The sequence below is a fragment of the Zeus faber genome (assembly GCF_960531495.2).
Source record: "Zeus faber genome assembly, chromosome: 5".
Taxonomy (NCBI): Eukaryota; Metazoa; Chordata; class Actinopteri; order Zeiformes; family Zeidae; genus Zeus; species Zeus faber.
In genome coordinates this window covers 8,109,399-8,128,240 of record NC_137192.1, presented here as the reverse complement: position 1 = coordinate 8,128,240, position 18,842 = coordinate 8,109,399, and the positions used below count along the sequence as shown (strand labels likewise).

The 18,842-nt window shown below is 43.3% G+C and overlaps 1 protein-coding gene across 1 annotated transcript; it reads right to left on the bottom strand.

Annotated features, from left to right (window-relative positions):
- Positions 1-4,764: 4,764 nt before the first annotated feature.
- On the bottom strand, positions 4,765-14,199 carry wnt7aa (wingless-type MMTV integration site family, member 7Aa; the record flags this gene model as incomplete). Its single annotated transcript, XM_080001377.1, has 4 exons — positions 4,765-5,244; positions 10,354-10,625; positions 13,318-13,544; positions 14,129-14,199. The coding sequence occupies 4 exons, from the start codon at positions 14,197-14,199 to the stop codon at positions 4,765-4,767; spliced, it is 1,050 nt and encodes a 349-aa protein (XP_079857503.1).
- Positions 14,200-18,842: the final 4,643 nt, after the last annotated feature.

Here is an 18,842-nt window from a genome sequence, read left to right as displayed (position 1 = left end):
TTCAAATTAAATGTTTGATTTATGCGTTCTCTCAATTTGAATAAAGCTTCATAACACCCTTTGGCTTTCTAAGGTATGCAGCTTCATACCGCGGTTATGTCGTCATGGCTTGTAGAGATGTTTTTTTTTAATATATTTTGGACCCTGATTGAGCCTGGTTGTGAAGATGCTGCCATAATGATAGTAATTAAGCAGGCCCTGTCTTGAAGAATCAACTATGTGATAAAGAATTACATTTTCATGATACCAAACTTGAAAGGTACCTGCTGTTACCCAACCGAAAAGCAACGCTTTCTTTTTTTTTTTTTGTTAGTAATGGAAAAACTTATCTGAGAATGTAAAAAACAAAGTAGTAATTACCTATGTGCAGATAAAGGTGCCTGGCATAATCAACATCACATACTGTACAGTGTCTATGAGGCAAACACATAGACATCAAGCAATAGACAAAAAATGATATTGTATTACCTCTTTCCAGCCAGAAAAAATGAAAAATATATTGACTATTACAACATCGATAAGAAAACGAGGATTGCCTCAACAGCTCCCTACAGAGTAGAGGGAGGTAGAGTAGAGTAAAGGTAGAGAAGAGGTAGAGTAGAGGTAGAATAAAGGTAGAGTACAGTGGAGGTAGACTAGAAGTAGAGTAGATGGATATAGAATAGAGGTAGTGTAAAGTAGTGGTAGAGGTATAGTTGAGGTAGAGTAGAGCAGTGGTAGAGTTTGGCAGAGAAATAGAAAAGAGGTACAGTATAGGTACCGTGGAGGGAGGTGGAATAGAATAGAGGTTGAGTAGAGAGAGAGTAGAGGGAGGAAGAATGCAGTAGAAGTAGAATAGAGGTAGAGTCGAAGGCTGTAAAATAAAGGTAGCGTAGGGGGAGCTAGAGTAGAGGTGGTGTAGAGGGAGGTAGAATGGAGGCAGAGTAGAGGAAGCCAGAGGAGAGAGGTAGAATAGAGTTAGAGATGAGGTAAAGCAGAGTAGTGGTAGACTAGAAGAAGGTAGAGTAGGGGTAGAGTAGATTGGTGGTAGAGAACGGGGAGGTAGGTGGAGTAGAGGGAGGTATAGAGATACAGTAAAGGTAGAGTCGAGTAGGGGGAGGTATAGTAGAGGGAGGTAGAATAAAGGTAGAGATAGAGTAAAGTCGTGGTAGAGTAGAGGTAAAGGTGAGGTAGAGTAGAGCAGCGGTAGAGTTAGAGGTAGGGTAGAGTAGAGGCAGGATGGAGGTAGAGTAGAGGTACAGCAGAGTAGGGAGGTGTAGCGTAGGAGGAGGTATAGAGGTAGAGGTAGAGTAGAGTAGGGGGGGAGAATAGACAGAGGTACAGTAAAGGTAGAGTAGGGGGGGATAAAATAGACCACAAGTAGAGGTTGGTATAGAGGTACAGTAAAGGTAGAGTAGGGGAGGTAGCATGGTGGTAGCAGTAGAGGTAAAGTTGAGGTAGAGCAGAGCAGTGGTAGACTAGAGGCATCGCAGAGTGGGGGGGGGGGGTGTAGAGTAGAAGGAGGTATAGAGGTAGAGCAGAGTAGGGGGAGGGGGAATAGATTAGAGGTAGAGCAGAATAGATTAAAGGTACAGTAGAGTAAAGTAGTGGTTGAGTAGAGGGGGTAGAGCAGAGGTATAGTACAGGGAGAGTACAAGTAGACTAGATGGTTGTCTGTGAAGTCAGTGAGGATTGACTGGCACCATGACTCATCTCTGCTTTTTATTATTATTACTATTAATGATGAATAGCAGATGCTTGGCCGCGTTTCATAATCGTCAGAAATCCAATAACTTCTACGGGGGACGGACCTGTCGACCATTTTTATGGACAGTTTAACCTTTGAATGGACACGGCCAAATTGAGATGAATTTCTACTGAGCGGGCGACCCCGGGTACTGTACTTCCTTGGAGATGAACCGATAAGACAGCGTCCGTTTCGGTAGACAAGAGAAGAGCCACTGCTCTGGCTGCCGTTTTTCGAATACAACACCAACAATAACACCCGGCTCATCTGAGCAATGGATGGTCATAAATCTCGGGATACCACCCCCAGTGCAGGAGCTCTCAAGGTGCAATGTCATCGCCAAAGTCCTTGAGCAAGCAGAGGCATCAAAGGCCGGGGACCTCGGCAGTTCAGATATTGGATTTGGCTATGAAAACGCCATAAAGCAAGAGGTAGGTATTTTCTTTTTGGTGCTTTGTTTGGCTCTTGAGAGATTTGATTGCCATGTGTCCTAATTTAGTACCCCTGGTGGTACACATTTGATGAACTACAGTGCATACCCATCGCAAAATTGAACAGAAAACCAAAATTTTGGACATTTGAAAAGGTTTTTAAGAGACCTTCGTGTTGACCGACACGCAGCTTGGGGAGGACTTTCATTGTGAAAAAGTTTCATGCCGTCATTACGTTCAGCAAATCCCCCCCCCAAAAAATCGTATTTCCCAGTAAAAGGAAGAGTCAGAGGATCAGTCAGTCAGAGGGTCAGAGTACATGGTAAAATGAGCCTTTTCAAAGGCTCCCGTTATATAGCGCATCATCGGCGTATGCACAACCCATTATCCTATCCGATTTTATTTTTTTTTTCAGTTTGCACATTCTTAGAACTTTTTTCCATCCGAGCAAATGACTGCATTATTGCAGCTACTTAGGGCGGAGGATACAGAGCTCGCCAGAGAGGAAGCATGATGGGATACATAGAAGACACCAGCAGGTTGCCAGTTCCTCAGTCTGTGACAGTGTCACTCCCTGTTTCCTCTCATCCATCATATAGAGTTTTGGTATCAATTAACATAAAAAAAAAATAATAAATAAAAAACGATATCTTCAATCCCATTCCAAGATAATAACCTTCCATTTCTAAGTGACGGAGCCTCCGCACTGCACCAAACAGTTGGTGTTTGGCCAGCTGCTGTCGGTCTGTCGAGGCAAAAAGGGTAGCGGAGGAATGTTTTGTGCCGATTATTCCCAAGGATCTTTTCTATCACACGGTTTGAAATCCTTCCTGACATCATCCCTAACAATTGTAAAGCTTGTTCTTTCCTCCGCCCCCCTTACCCCTTTGCCTTTGGCCGCACAAAATAAATAGCATCCAAAAGTTATCTGTGGGCTTCTTGCATGGTTACCGTGTTGCTAACGGGTGGCCCGGCGCTCTCGGGGCATTTTTGGGGGGCCACGGTGCGGTTGTTGTGGCAACGCAGCTTTGGTGGTGAATGAGGCAGATGTCAGAGCAATCCATCAGCCGCCCCCCTACCCAAATCTCTGAAACTCCCACCACAATCAAGTCAGGGAAGACACCACGCCGTCATCTCGTTCAAAAAAAGACCACTTTTATTTTCTCTGAGCCGATATTTATTCACCAAAAACAGATGAGGGTACGTTTAAATACAGCAATGACTTGGGTCCATGTGAGTTTGAAAGCACAATGTGTTGGACTGGGACTTTTTGATCACTGGTGCCACAGTTATTATTATTAATTATTATTATTATCATCATCTATTAACTCTACCTTAATATTACACTTTGATTATACCTCTGCTGTAGTTTTGCCTGTGGCAAAATTCCCTATCATCTTAGAGATTTGGCAGTCATGGCTATCTATCGTAATTTGTCTTTTTATTTTGTTTATTTATATTGTTCATGAAGTGCAGTTTTCAAACATTCCAGTATAAAGTTATTGTGTTCGTCTCTGCCAATAGAAGATACCACCACATGGCCTCTGTAAACAGTTAGATTATCTGCAAGTCCCCCCCCCCCCCACCCCCCACCCCCAAACGTCTGCTTTTCCCATTCTCGACTCAGCCATGGAACATATAAATGGGAAACAGGATAATATCTTCTCACATGAAAAACAAAATAGAAAATAAATAAAATATTTATATAAAAAATAATCTCTTACAAAATATATTCTATCGACCGACTGTGAAGCGGAATTTTTCCGTCGCGGATGCTCACGTCCCATAATCGTCAGTCTGTTTGCTCCATTATTTTTTTTTTTCCAGACAAGTAGCAGCAAACTGGAAGGGAAAAGGGGGGATATAAACAATTTTTAAAAAGTCAAAAGAAATAATATGCACAATACTATCGTCCACTTTTCAGTCGTGAAACCGCTCTTCTGCCACGCCCGCACCCAGAAGCAGCTTTGTTCCACATTTTTCAAGACATTTCATCGACTCAAAAATCAGCTTCCACCTCATAGGAAACACATGCAGCTCCAGTGTTTAACGCAAAAAGAAAAATACAAAAAAGAAAGGTCACAGAAACGAAGCAGTCCTTGACTTTGTGTGTTCACTTTTTTTCACTAAAACATCCAGATGTTTACAACATCTGCAATTTGTTGCCAGAATTAGTCAACAATGAGTTCTGAGAAGATCAGTAGTTTTGTTTTTGTTGGGTTTTTTTTGCATTTGTTTAATAAATTATTTTTAGTCAGGATTCTAAAATGGAAAAAAAGTGAAATAATCCCATCGCCGCTGGAGGTATTTGATGCCCGTAGACTCCGTCAGTAAAAGTCCAGCCCGAGTCACCATGCGGCGTCCAAACCCATCCGTGTTTACCGACGCGGCGATGCTCCCACGTAGCCCTGGGTACGTGCGGGGAATCCGCCCGGCGCGCTGCAGCCTCCAGTGTTTTGACAGATGTCCTTTTCAGCGACGTAAACGGGGTCATCGATCGTCCCCCGTGGTTCTAGGCCAAAGTAGCCTCAGTGTAGTCCTTTAGCCCTGCGCCGTGATTAGGCTGTTTCTCTGGGTGCGTGGAAGTACCTTTGCAATAAATAGGTTCTATTTACAGGTGTAGACCTCTGTCCTCTCGCTGCAGGTGTTACACTTGACGTAGCAGCACCACAGGAACTTGCAGTTACACTGCCACACGCGCGAGTACTGGTGCGTGTTGTAGCCGCGGCCGCAACACATCAGGTCGCAGCCGTCGGGCTGCGGGGCCGTCTTGTTGCACAGCCGGCCCTGCGTGCCCACGCTGCCCGTCAGCGGGTCGGCCTCGCAGTAGTTGGGCGAGCGTTCGATGTACACCAGCTCTGTGTCCATGGGCTTGCGGTACGACTGGGGCTTTTTGATCTTCAGGAAGGTGGGCCGCTTGTTGCGGCTGGCCCGCACCGGTTCCACGTGCACCGCCTGGTTGTACTTGTCCTTCAGCATGAAGCCCAGCTGCCGGAACTTGGGCAGCGTGGTCCAGCACGTTTTGGTGGTGCAGGAGCCCGACACGCCGTGGCATTTGCACTCCAGGCGTACGCTCTTCTCCAGGACCTGAGAAACAGCGTAGGAGAGAGGCTTAACACTGGGAGGACTGGGTGTTTAATGCAAACGCGCTTATAAACTGTATACTTCATATACAACATGTACTTTACTTACTTCTTATACCTTTCTTGACTTTTACTTTTTTTGCTGCACCTGAATTTCCCCATGAGGATCAATGAACTGTTGTGTTATCTTATCTTAAACACAGGATGGAGGGATTCTAAACGGATTATTATTGGATTTGATATGTTGACAGAGAATCTAGAACATGTACCTCAGTGAAACGCTTTAACTTTACCTCCAGAATTCCATTTGCTATAGCATGTAGCTATTTTTAATTCAGCCTCCTTTGTGTATTCTATGTTACGTTTTGCAACAGAATTATCTATGAAAGTATTGGATGGGATATTTAATGACAAACCAAATACCTTTAAGGCAAGACACTTAACCCCCTAACTGCTCACCGGGCGCCGCTACATGGCAGCCCACTGCTCCTATGTACGTCATTTACTAGGATGGGTAAAATGCAGAAAAAAGCATTTTGTTGCCTCAGTACTTGTTCTCTGTGCAATGACAATTAGTTGAATCTAATCTAATGTATAAGCATAGGCTTTAGCCAACAAAAAATAAAAAGTATTTAAGTTTTTATGATTCAATAAATCAAAGTAATCTATTTCCAAAGCAACGGCCCTCTGTTCTGTCGTGGTTACGTATGAGAGAACCGACAATAATGAAATTCTGCTCCCCTAAAGGAGATTTTCACTTTATAAACTAGATATTTGTTTGTCTGTTGAATGTTTGTGAAGATATCAGCACTGCCGAATTTTACAAAATATTGCTTTGGGGAAATTTAAAAGCATAATGAATGGTTATGTCATTTTAATGTGCCACATATCAGTATCAAGTATATATTTTTAAGAAGATGATGCAAAATCCTAATTTAAAAATATTTCAATATTTATAATAATAATAATAGAAAAATAAATTTGCATAAAAGAAGGGTAATAACCTCAAATATGATTGTCTTATATAAATAAGACAATAGAATGAAACAATGAATACAATGCTTATGCAGAATGACAAACAAAAAACAAGTATAATTAATATATGCATCTAAGAACCAGTCTGCTGGTCTCCTGATGAAGTGCAGCTCTGAACAACCTCTTTTAAAGGTTAGAGAGGAGCCTTATTGCTGTGGTTGACAAAGAGGTCCGGGTATTCTTTTCTCTGCCCCTGGGGTTGAATGACATAAGCTCACCCTCCTCTTCCTCCTCGGTGAGTGGGAAGCCGGAACCACACTAGCGCGCGGCCTCACCCAACTCTCTGCCTTTTTTTTATTATTCCGCATTCGTGCACGCCCAGACATGGGAGTCTCCCGGGGGTAATTGTCAAAAGCCCTGGATGCGACGTGGCTTAGCACGGTCGTGCCCCTGAGACCTGGTAAACGGTAAATACGCCGAGCTCACTCGAGTGAATTGCCCGCGAAAGCCACCATTGTTGGTTTAGTGGAACGGCCCCAGTAAAGCCTTCCGTGGCACCGCTCAAAACCGATAACATTTACCAATCTGACATCAAACACGTACGTACTTCGATAATTACATGGGAAGTTTGGTTTAGTAAGCAAATTAAGTGTCGTAGACACATTGAAATTCCTACCTTAACCCTAAACCAAGCAGACGCCACCAAGACACCAGCCACTTATAGGCTATATTGTGGATGGTCCTGAGGGTCTGGGATTTGATGGTGATGCACAAAAACAAAAAAATGGTTTGAAGGTACCATCCATGACTCCATTTGTTTAACCTTGTTTCAATGTGCTCATCTACACTGTTCTCGGTGAGGGCTAAACGCTTTTTAGGGACGGCATTCAGATGGGCGATAGCTGGGATAGGCCTCCTCATCGAAGTTTACAGTTCAATGGCGTTTTTTGTCTGATTTTCAATACTCTCACATAGGGTCCAGTACATTACGTAGTTCTCTCAGTTACAATGACCCTGGGAATTAGAAATTGGGGATAGCGTCTTCTATTTGGCTTTGTTTCCTCTTGCAGATTGAACCAATCCTAAAAATACACTACAGGTGCAAATGGGACCGTCAAGCTCAAAATAGACTAAAAGCGTAAAACCAAGTGCGTCGATCAATATTTGCTTAGGTCCACGCACTACTAGTGATTTGGACTCCACTAAATCGACCTTGCATAATAACATTAGGACATTAGGAAACCCACATAAAAGAGGCTCCCAACCCAGTGACCCAGTGATGTGTAAACCAGGATGAGAGGAGCGGCCAACATCTGGATAATTGTCCTAAAAAAGCTACCAGGCCACACCAAAAACCACTGTCTTGGCTTTTCGGTGAACACTGATATACTGCACAATCACCTGCCATCCTACATCAATCCAACGCCAATGACCTCTCCCGAAGAGGACTGGAGACTGTTACGAGATTGAACATACATATGAACTATACTTTGACCCTAACGCCCTCACCCCCCCTTGATCTTTTTCTAATATACTGTATGAATAAATTTCCCAAATTATCATAGTATCCTAAAGCATCTGTGACCTGTCTTCCTCTTCTATCAAAGTCATAACTGACAAGTTCTTAGGTTATTGGCTTCACTATTCTGAGCCCAAAGTCAGCAAAATATTAATTTCTAAAAAGTTCAGTTGGCTGCCACAATTGAAGTCACAACCTTCAATCTAAACTTCAGATTTTCTGATTTTACACTTCCAAGTCCAAGGGCTAGGTTCTCAGGCAAATAGTCGATGTAAATGATAGTCAGTATAATTTTTGAGTCATCAACCATGAGGGTATAATTCAAATGTTATGTAACAAACCTCCCAATGATAACAGTATTTTTTTCAAAAATAAAAAACTCAAAATGCACTGTTCCAAATTATTATGCACAACAGAGTTTCAAAACCTTTTATAGGTTGTAAAGAACTGAAAATGGTCATTTGTTGAATGTGCTGCATTAGGAGGTCATATTTACTGAAATCAAAAGCTATTTCAATCAAAAACATCTTAACAGGCCAAGTTACATGTTAACATAGGACCTTCTTTGATATCACCTTCACAGTTCTTGCATCCATTGAACTTGTGAGTTTTTGGAGAGTTTCTACTTGAATTTCTTTGCAGGATGTCAGAACAGCCTCCCAGAGCTGCTGTTTTGATGCAAACTGCCTCCCACCCTCATAGATCTTTTGCTTGAGGATGCTCCAAAGGTTCTTAATAGGGTTGAGGTCAGGGGAGGATGGGGGCCACACCATGAGTTTCTCTCCTTTTATGCCCATAGCAGCCAATAAAACAGAGGTATTCTTTGCAGCATGAGATGGTGCATTGTCAGGCATGAAGATGATTTTGCTATGGAAGGCACGGTTCTTCTTTTGGTACCATGGAAGAAAGTGGTCAGTCAGAAACTCTATATACTTTGCCGGGGTCATTTTCACACCTTCAGGGACCCTAAAGGGGCCGACCAGCTCTCTCTGATTCTGGCCCAAAACATGACTCTTCCGCTCCTTGCTGGCGCCGCAGCCTTGTTGGGACATGGTGGCCATCCACCAACCATCCACTACTCCATCCATCTGGACCATCCAGGGTTGCACGGCACTCATCAGTAAACAAGACTGTTTGAAAATGAGTCTTCATGTATTTCTGGGCCCACTGCAACCGTTTCTGCTTGTGAACATTGGTTAGGGGTGGCCCAATAGTAGGTTTATGCACAAGTGCAAGCCTCTGGAGGGTCCTACACCTTGAGGTTCTTGGGACTCCAGAGGCACCAGCAGCTTCAAATACCTGTTTGCTGCTTTGTAATGGCATTTTAGCAGCTGCTCTCTTAATGCGATGAATTTGTCTGGCAGAAACCTTCCTCATGATGCCTTTATCTGCACCAACCCATCTGTGCTCTGAATCAGCCACAAATCTTTTCACAGTACCATGATCACGCTTAAGTTTTTGTGAAACGTCGAATGTTTTCATACCTTGTCCAAGGCATTGCACTATTTGAGGCTTTTTGGCAGCAGAGAGATCCTTTTTCTTTCCATATTGCTTGAAACCTGTGGCCTGCTTAATAATGTGGAACATCCTTCTTAAGTAACCCTAACCCTTTTCCTTTAATTGGGCTCACCTGGCAAACTAATTCTCATAGGTGTCTGAGATTGATTTCAGTGACCCAAAGAGCCCTGAGACACAAAACCATCAATGAGTTGAATTGACAAACAAAAAATTAAATGTTTAGGACACTTAAATCCAATTTGCATAATAATTTGGAACGCGTGTATAATACGAATACAGTGGTACCTCGACTTACGACTGCATCTACTTACGACTAATCCAAGATACGAGCAGCGATAGTCGCGAAAATTTGTATCAACTTGCGATTGACTGCTCCAAGATACGACCGTGGAAATTTGCAGTTGGTGCGTCGGCGGCCAGTCAGCAGTCAGTCAGCAGTCAGTCAGCGGGCGACCTACATTGTGTATGCACGTAGTTCGTGGCTTATCAATATTTTTTTCATGTTTAGTGTGTTTGTGCTGTGTATTTTGTTACTTTTCACCCTTCATGATTTCATAATTTATTTGGGAGAAATTGCTTCGACATACGACTGTTTTAACATACGACCGTTCTTATAGAACGAATTACAGTTGTAAGTCGAGGTACCACTGTATCTCGGCATGGCTTGGTAACTGGAGCAGAGTTTTTTTTGTCGCTCCTCAAGACAGAGGTACGTGCCGGCAAACAACATTTTTAAACAACTGTGTTAAGGGACTGTCCCACTCTGTACGGTTCCAGAAACACCTGTGTGTCCCCACTGTTGGGACACACGTCTCCTCATTGCTTTTGTTTGCTTTGGGACTTAATGAAGTAAAAGCTGGATGTTTAAATAATAAATCCTGCACTTCTGGAACGGGGAGACCGCATTTGCCACGTTAGATTATGTTCTATGCGCATGCGAACCCCACCGTGCGCATGTGCGCCCCTCCGATAAAATCGTATATTCGATTGGAATTTGCAAATGAGTGCAAATGACTCATGAGGTGACAAGGGATGAACTAATCAGAATTTGTAAAAAACAAACAAAAGAAAACAAGTTTATGGGGAATGAGACTGACAAACCTTCCGTCCTACTTCGTTATTGTGTAAATTCATGAGCGTCCTGGCGTTCTGCTTGATCTCCCGGGCGTCGACAAACACCTTGGAGAAGCCCAGGCCGTAGTGGACATCGGCCGAGCAGCCACCCCACTTCCAGCCCTCCTCCTGGTTGTAGAAGCCCTGCTTGTCCTTGTCGCAGCCGCAGCCGCTCAGGCTGCCGCGGGTGCAGGCGGCCGTGATGGCGTGGGCCACCCCGGCGGCGATGATGGCGTAGGTGAACGCTGCCTCCTTGCTGCCTGGAATAAGAGAGAGAATAGGGATAATTTTCTTTCTGTTTTTATCACCTCACAACAGCATCTGCTGTCTCCGGCAACATTGAGCCTCCTTGCATACTTGGCATAGCTTTTACAAACCAAATCAGAAAATGCACAAGCCATGCCAAGTTTTATTCATCAATCACACTATTTACAAAAAAAGGATTGTGAGCATAAAGTAACTACTGCTCCTTTTACAACAAGAATATGGATAATATGCTAATTTTCAATAAAGAACCCTTGCAAAATGAGACCGATTCAGCACAGGTAAGTATTGGCATTGCATTAAGTGACATTTGGAGTATCAATCAGAATGTTTTTCCAGGCTGTCGATCATTGAAACGGAATAAGAGGGTGGGCGCTCGCTTGGACAAACAAGATGCTTTTGAAGCGTCCCGCGTGGGGAGAGAAAGAGAGACAGAGCATCTTAAATGTTAAGGCGTCGCGCTGGCTCTTGTCCCAGCTTCCGTCACAACTGGAATCCACCCTGTGGAGGTGAATCTGTCAGGCATGCGGATCCTCCCACCGCGGACAGTCACTTCATAAATCACAGAGCTTCAGGTCAACTGCTTTTTGAATTGAAAAACGGAAAAATTCCTCTTTGAAAAAGCCCACAGGGAATAAGAACTCACACAGAGACACAAATTTGGAAATTTGGTCATTTGTGAATTTTGATTGTCCGTGATTTTTGCGACGACGGGATCAGGCGGGTCCTTGCAAAATACCCTCTTCCCCTGATCCAGTTTTCTACGCTCCTCATAAAAAAATTGACATTCCAAGACCCTTATAAATCAGGAGCGATCATTGTTAATACCGGCGATTTTCACACAAAAGTGCACGTTCGAGGAGGATCCACAATCGAAATACTGTACAACCACCAATAACGGAGCCACTGTTACTTTCATCACAGCCAACGCACATCACAGTTTGTTTTCTCAGTCGACTATTAACGCAATGGAGTTCCAGTCCACTGGAGCAACACAATGGACGCCGAGCCCTGAGGAGCAGCCCGCGCCAACCCGGATGTCTTGAAACATGAACCCTCTGGTTTATTTACAACCTTGTGATTGAGCTGGCAAGCATTTCCTGAATTCTAACCCTAAGCCAAACCCGAGCCCTAACCCGAACCCTAACCATAACACCTAACCCTAACCCTAGACCTAAAGCCCAAGAGCTACGTTATCTCATCCTATAACGGGAGCAAATTCTTCATTCATTTTGGAGTACTGAGGAAAACTTCTACGATTGAGCATATGAAACCACGTTAGTGATTTTCTGGAACCTGTTTAAAAAAAAAAAGGAATGATCTAAACTTGAGGCATTTCGGTTTTGCAGAAAATGTATTTATACTTCATGAGATGATACTTGATGTTGACTTCAACTCCTCGACGCTTGGTAGTTACAGCTGTAATAAATAACGTCATTGAGTTATGTTCCGTCAAACCGGAAGTGAGGTTTCATCCGCTCCGCTGTACATATGGATGGATAGGATGGGACGATATTTGCCAAGAGAGCCGTTCATAATTGTCTTTCTGGCACGCCTGTTCACACTTCACTGCCGGGGAAGGGGTTGGGGAATAGGACATGGGGACCGAAGGACGCGACCATGCACCAAGTTTCACTAACACAGCATGACATCCTACACTCATGAAAAAGTGCAAAGTACGAATAAATCTAACTATATCATAGCAATGCAATCATTATACATATACTGTATACAGTATGTGGCAAAGGTCAAAGGTCACAATTGTTATAAATCAATGATTCTAACAGACTGAGGGCTAATTAATGAGAAATTATATTTGCTACATTGGGTTGCTCGTGCCTTAAAAGTTGAGCCCCACACTCTTAAATGACATTGAAAAAATTCCTCTAGAGACTCTTGGGTTTTACAACGACGGAGGCATTCATCAGCGATTCCCCCAAAATTGACTGTGCAGTGAATGCAACTTTAGCCACTTCCTTTTCACTGTGCAAACAAATTAATCTCACAACACAGTTCGAATGTAGTTAATGAGTCCAGAAAGCGTGCATGCATAACACAAAATGAATCAACCATTGCTGCGGTGTAACTTCTTTTAAGTGTACTGTCAATTTTTGGTTTTGGTCTATAGGCTTATTGACAACATTTTGTGTACTGTTTAAGAGTTGTATTCAGTGCCAGGTTTATCGTATTTAGGAGTGCATGTTTCATTTCTGGACTTGATCTTATATTTTTCAGGTCTTTTTCATTTTTATCTTTCTTTTCCCTGATATTTTTAGGTTATATCTGTTGTTCATCATGCGGTTTATTGTATATTTTCCAACTTTTCCGTATGCTGTCATTTTCTTTTTTTCATATATTTGTTTTTAATTGTATAGCCTTAGTTTATCACTTTATTATTGTCTGCCTATTGTGTTGATGTTAGCTGCTGTGACATTGCAATTTCCCTTTATGGATGGATAACGTATCAATCTATGAAATGATGTATGTAGGCATGAACATCAAACATACATACATCCATACATACATGGAAATGTATCATCCAGGAAAGAAACAAAGTTAATGCTTATTCAACCTTTGCCCTATTCTATATAATAAACGACATTGAATGATCCTTTCAAGGACCCCCAGGGGCAGGTATATACTACAAGTGATTGACGGTGGATTCAAGTGAATAAAAGTGTAACATACCCACTTTCAGTTCTTTCCCAAACACTGTCCTCTCGCCCAGGGCCGAGCAGTTCCACCTCCCGTGTTTGAACTGGAACTGGCACTCGTTCACCCCCATCTGAGCCCCCTCTCCGATCACGATGATGGCGTCCGGCCGGCTCTGACAGATCGTCCGCTGCCGGGGCGCCAAGCCAGGGATTTTATTACAGATGATGCTCGCTCCCAACGCGACCACGGACGACAGACCCCTGTGGTGGAGGAAAAGAAACACCAGTTCAACGTCAAGAAATGTCGATTCGTGCGGTCTTGTCACGAGTATGCTCACATTTATTTATGATTGAATTTAAATCAGGGCTGGGGGAGGTTGACACAAGGAAAATTAATAAAATGTATCATCTATAGTTTTGGCCGATACCTCGATATCGATCATTTGACGATATTTGAGGAACGACTATTGGCGCGTTAAAAAAAAAAAATGTATTTACACGCAATATTTGAGAAACAATCATTAAAAATGTGAATTTTAAATGCAGGAAGTTAAGAAAATTGCATTACTGGACTGAGATGCCGCCTTAAAGACAGCGTTCAACTGTCTCACGGGATTACGATATTCAAAATCGCCGACGACACAGTAGGTAGTCTCATGTCGCGGTTGTAATATTTCCATTGAAAAAAAAAAGGTCGTTTCAATTCTACCTATTTGATAAAAATCGATGTTGGGATGCTTCACATTCACATCTGTTTCATGTTGCACGGCCTTCTGCCGTTGACCCCCAAAACTCTTAGACATCCATCAAAATAAATAAAAACGTTATGATGGCGAATCACTCACCCGATTTTCAAATATACAATCCCAAGGCAGAGGAAAAAATGGAAAATCCAGCGCCGCGTCTTCCGACTCATGGTGCAAGGTGTCTGGAAGTCGATCTGTGTTATTTATGGGAAGATGGAGCTCAGTCCAGGTGTGCAGGACTTCCTCTGGGTGAAGGAGATGTGGCGGAAAAAACTCCCCCTGCTATCATCCGGTGCGCCCTGGGTTCCAGTTGGCTGTGGCATTGGACCTGGTCCCAGGTAAACTGGTGATGTGCGTGTCTGTGTGCGCGTCTCACCTTTTCTACCAGGGCGTGTTCCCCAAAGAATCTCCCTCTAAAACCGGTAACGTAGCCTGCAGGTAATCTACGCACTGTAAACCCCAACGCGTGTGTCTGGGAAGAAGAGAAGTCTCACAGGCGTCAACCACCTGGACTGATCTTATCTCAAACGGCGCCTTGAAATCAATCCCTTGGCACGGACGGCTTCGTCATCTGTCAGTGCGGCCGCTAAATGGGGATCAATGCTGCAAATGGATTTATATTATCAGGAGCCGATGCCCCGCCCACCCCGGATCTATCGCCTTCTCTTCTTACCCCCACGGGGAACCGGTGTCGATCATGTGCTGTGAGGATCCGGGATTTCTGCTCGGACGCCCCCGATATTGTACATTGATAATACCTTAACGCATCATTTGTATTTGAATACATCAAAACGCCGGAATCGACGCACCAGGAAGTTTTTTGATTTTTTTTTTTTTTTTTCCTTTTTTGACCATTGGAGATTCTCAAAAAAAAAAAAAAAAAGCCGCGGTTCTTCTAAAAGTCAGTCTGAAACACTCAAAGAACAACCCTGTAATGTATCCATCATCTCACACGGCAACCCCCATATGTGTGACAAATTATTTGACCGTGCGGTGGGTACTGCCCTCGTTGGAAAGATGTTGCAATAGCACCGCCTGCTGGCAAAACAGCCACATTACATCACTTTTAAACTAAGGATCTCCATTGGGCTTTGAGAATGGGACAATATGACAAAAAGGCAACACGCCAACGACACTTCGTAATGTTGTCCACCTTTATTAATGTAACAAAACACCCCTGACAAAGTCCACACTGTTCAAGAAAAACACACATTACCCTGCAGCAACCAGATAGGCTTATTAGCTGTGTTCTACCAAAGCAACATTGACACAGTAGCCAAGCAGCTTGACGGACTTGCTTGTTATTTTCCAAAGCATGTTTTTTAATGATTAAAATTGTATCAAGACATATTTGCTTAAAAACATTGTTATCTCTACATAGGGGAAAAACCCAAGATTATACATTCAGAATGAGTCTTTATAGTACATTTCCAAGACATTTCTTTTTGTAAGATAGCGTCAGGCAAAACAATGCCATGTGTTGTTTTCTCGGTTGCTGACCGGTGACAAAGGGAGCACTTGTGGTTCCCGGAGCCCACACACAAGAAAAAAATAAAAAAAGAACACAGATGTTTATAGACATGAAGATGTAGCACCCCGCAGGGAAGGCGGTGGACTGTATAGTTATCTTCTGAACAGGGCAAAAAAAATCAAAAAAAAAAAATCACTACCCTCCAACTATACAATCCACTACCTCACCCTGCAGGGGCCACAGGGGGGCGCCGCCATCCTCATCTTCGCCCCAGTCCGGCAGACTGAGTAATGGGTGGCTGCAGACAAACATGGTGCTGGAGTGTGGGGGCGTCAACACCAGTAGGCGGGTTGACACCAAGCTGTGGCTGGTCAATCGGAACACATTTTCATTGGAAATTCCAAACTTCAGCCTATCAGTTCCTGATAGGCTTTGTTCACATGGAACTTCCACCTCGCTTTAAACTGGGTAAAAATAGTCTCTCTGCCAAAATTTCTGCTAAAGCTTAGTTACGTTACCTATCAGCAACATAAGATATGGCAAAATTAAATGATCACCGTCTTGGGAGAGTAAATAACGGGATGATATCAAGACAAATGGCTCGTTATTTTAAAGCATTTTCGCACGTCAGTTTACTATAACTGAGTGATTATTGAACTGACTGTGATAACACATATCATCTGTGTCACTGTGGTGAATGTAATGTTTCATGCGCATAAGAACAGTGTACTCATCAATCTAATGTTTGCCCCATTACATGATACAGTCTCGAAAACAGCTGATGATGACAAAGTGACAACTAGGGGCCTGCATTGATATGGAAACACATCGGTCACCATGCAGGGCTGGAATTTTGCGTGGTTGGTCGACTGAGGTTTTTCCAATCCCAAATCCATGTAATGTTCCCGACAGCACTAGATAACACCGTACAAGTCAATGAACAGTGGAGCAAACACAAATACAGTGCATCACTACGTTGCCAATTGATCAGGGAATTGATGGATATTGTGTCGGTGTCCCTGCACACTAGTATATGTGTATAAACAGAATTTGGTTAATTTCCTACAGTACCTGTAACTATGAAAATAATTAATAAATAACGACAATATTCTTGCAAAGGTGGTGTCATCTTTGGGTGGATCTGGCAGCTCTCAACGGCCCATACTGGTTTTCAAAGGGTGGTGGTGAAACAACGCCGCAGTTTAGGCTGAGGTAAAAAATCTGCCCAGTGATGTTTCACTGACTTGTTCTGAGTGAACAGTCACAGCTTGGTGTCAACCCGTCTACTTGTGTCAACAAGAGCTATGTTTGACTGCAGCTACCTATACTTGGACAGACCGGGCGTTACCTTGATCCATCGTGGGATGTGGGAAGGAGAGCATCTGCACGTTGAGAAAGACAGTAGGTTGAATAGTTATCTCCCAGTGTGGGTGTGACCCTAAAACTATACAACCTACTACCTCATCCCACAGTGGAAACAACGCCACCGTCCGGCGTGGGAAAACTGGGGAGCAGAAGATTTCTTAACGTGTTGCAGAGCTCCTGGCACTTGATAGCGGCTCTCCGTCCAGACTACAGAAAGAAAGTAGATGTTACTTGAGAAGGTTTTTCTTTGGAAAATGACTAGTTTAGATGGCTTTTTGGAGCTGATAGAGCATACAGATATTTATTACATGCATCCATTTTGATTTCTTGGTATTGTTAGTATGACGATGGGGAACTACAACGATCAAACTTCCTTGCGAGTAAGAAAGTGCATGGTACTCCCTCCCATGAATTTTGGACTATATAATATCAAACATCTAATAATTAATCCCATGAACAAACTCTTTGACCAAATAACGAGTTTCAGAAGCGAGGATCCAATGTCAAAAATGAATTAAATTGTTGCATCATAGTCTCCATCGCTGTTTGTCTTTATTACAGGCTTTTCAAACAAGCAAATAAATCTCTCCAATACCACTGGGATTCTTGAAATTGGTTATCGGTTGAGTCAAACCCATGAATTTAGCATCCTGCTTAAGCAATATTGAGTTGGCAGTTACCAATATGATTCAAAATAGTACAAATTGCCAAACAAACCACTCAAACAAACAGAAGTAAGGACTATGCTGGCATATCAGTGCAAAATCCCGCAAGCACAAATGCAATCCACGCATGTGGATGTATAGGAGGTGCGCGCACAACTCCAACGGCTGGGCATGCGCACTATTTTTGCGAGCGTTTACACAGCACTCACGCACAGAATATCTCTGCTTGCCCAAGCAATATTGTAGCCTGCGAGGAGAAAACCATGTTTTGAGCGCGGGCAGAATACGAAAGGAGTGTGTGACTGTGGTATCCCCTACTACCATTGCTCTCCTGCTCGCAAAACATTCACCTGCTCGATCGTGATTGTTTTTTCTTTTTGGCAGTAAGTGGGCAGACCCAGTCACCATTTTATGCTTAAATATATTTGGTTACAGTGGTGATGTTTCATGATTGGCCGCTGTCTTTGAATTGGCACAACTAAACAAGATAGGATGAAGAAACACTGTCCCCTCTTAATGCCAACCGTATGCTCACACCAGAAGTGATCGCTGTCGCTTGTGGGTGTCCCTGTTCAACATATGACCTCATATGCAGAGCTGCATTCATTTATTTTTTGCAAAAAAAAAGAGTGACTTTTATATTTGTTTATAAGATAATATACCCACCACTCCTGTTCCTCTCTTTCTCTCCCTTTTGTAGGTGTCCCTAAGATTTTTCCATTTTCTCTTGCAGTCTTCAACGAACAACCAACAAATCATAGCGCGGATCGGCAACATTAAAACCAGCTGCCTAATGTTATGTAGCTCCCACTCGTGCCGCCAAAACAGCTCTGACCCGTGGAGGCATGGACTCCACAAGACCTCCTGTGGTATCTGGCACCAAGATGTTAGCAGTTGCAAGGTGGGGCCCTCATGGATCGGGCTTGTTGTTCCAGCACATCCCACAGATGCTCCATCAGATTGAGATCTGGGAAATTTGGAGACCAAGTCAACACCTTCAACTCTTTGTCATGTTCCTCAATCCATTCCTGAACATTTTTTGCAGTGTGGCAGGGTGCGTTATCCTGCTGGAAGAGGCCACTGCCATCAGGCAATACTGTTTCCATGAAGGGGTGTACTTGGTTTGCAACATTGTTTAGGTAGGTGGTACGTGTCAAAGTAACATCCACATGAATGCCAGGACGCAAGGTTCCCCAGCAGAACATTGCTCAGAGCATCACAATGCCTCCACCGGCTTGCCTTCTTCACACAGTGCATCCTGGTACCATCTCTTCCCCGGGTAAACAACACACCGGCCATCCACATGAGATAA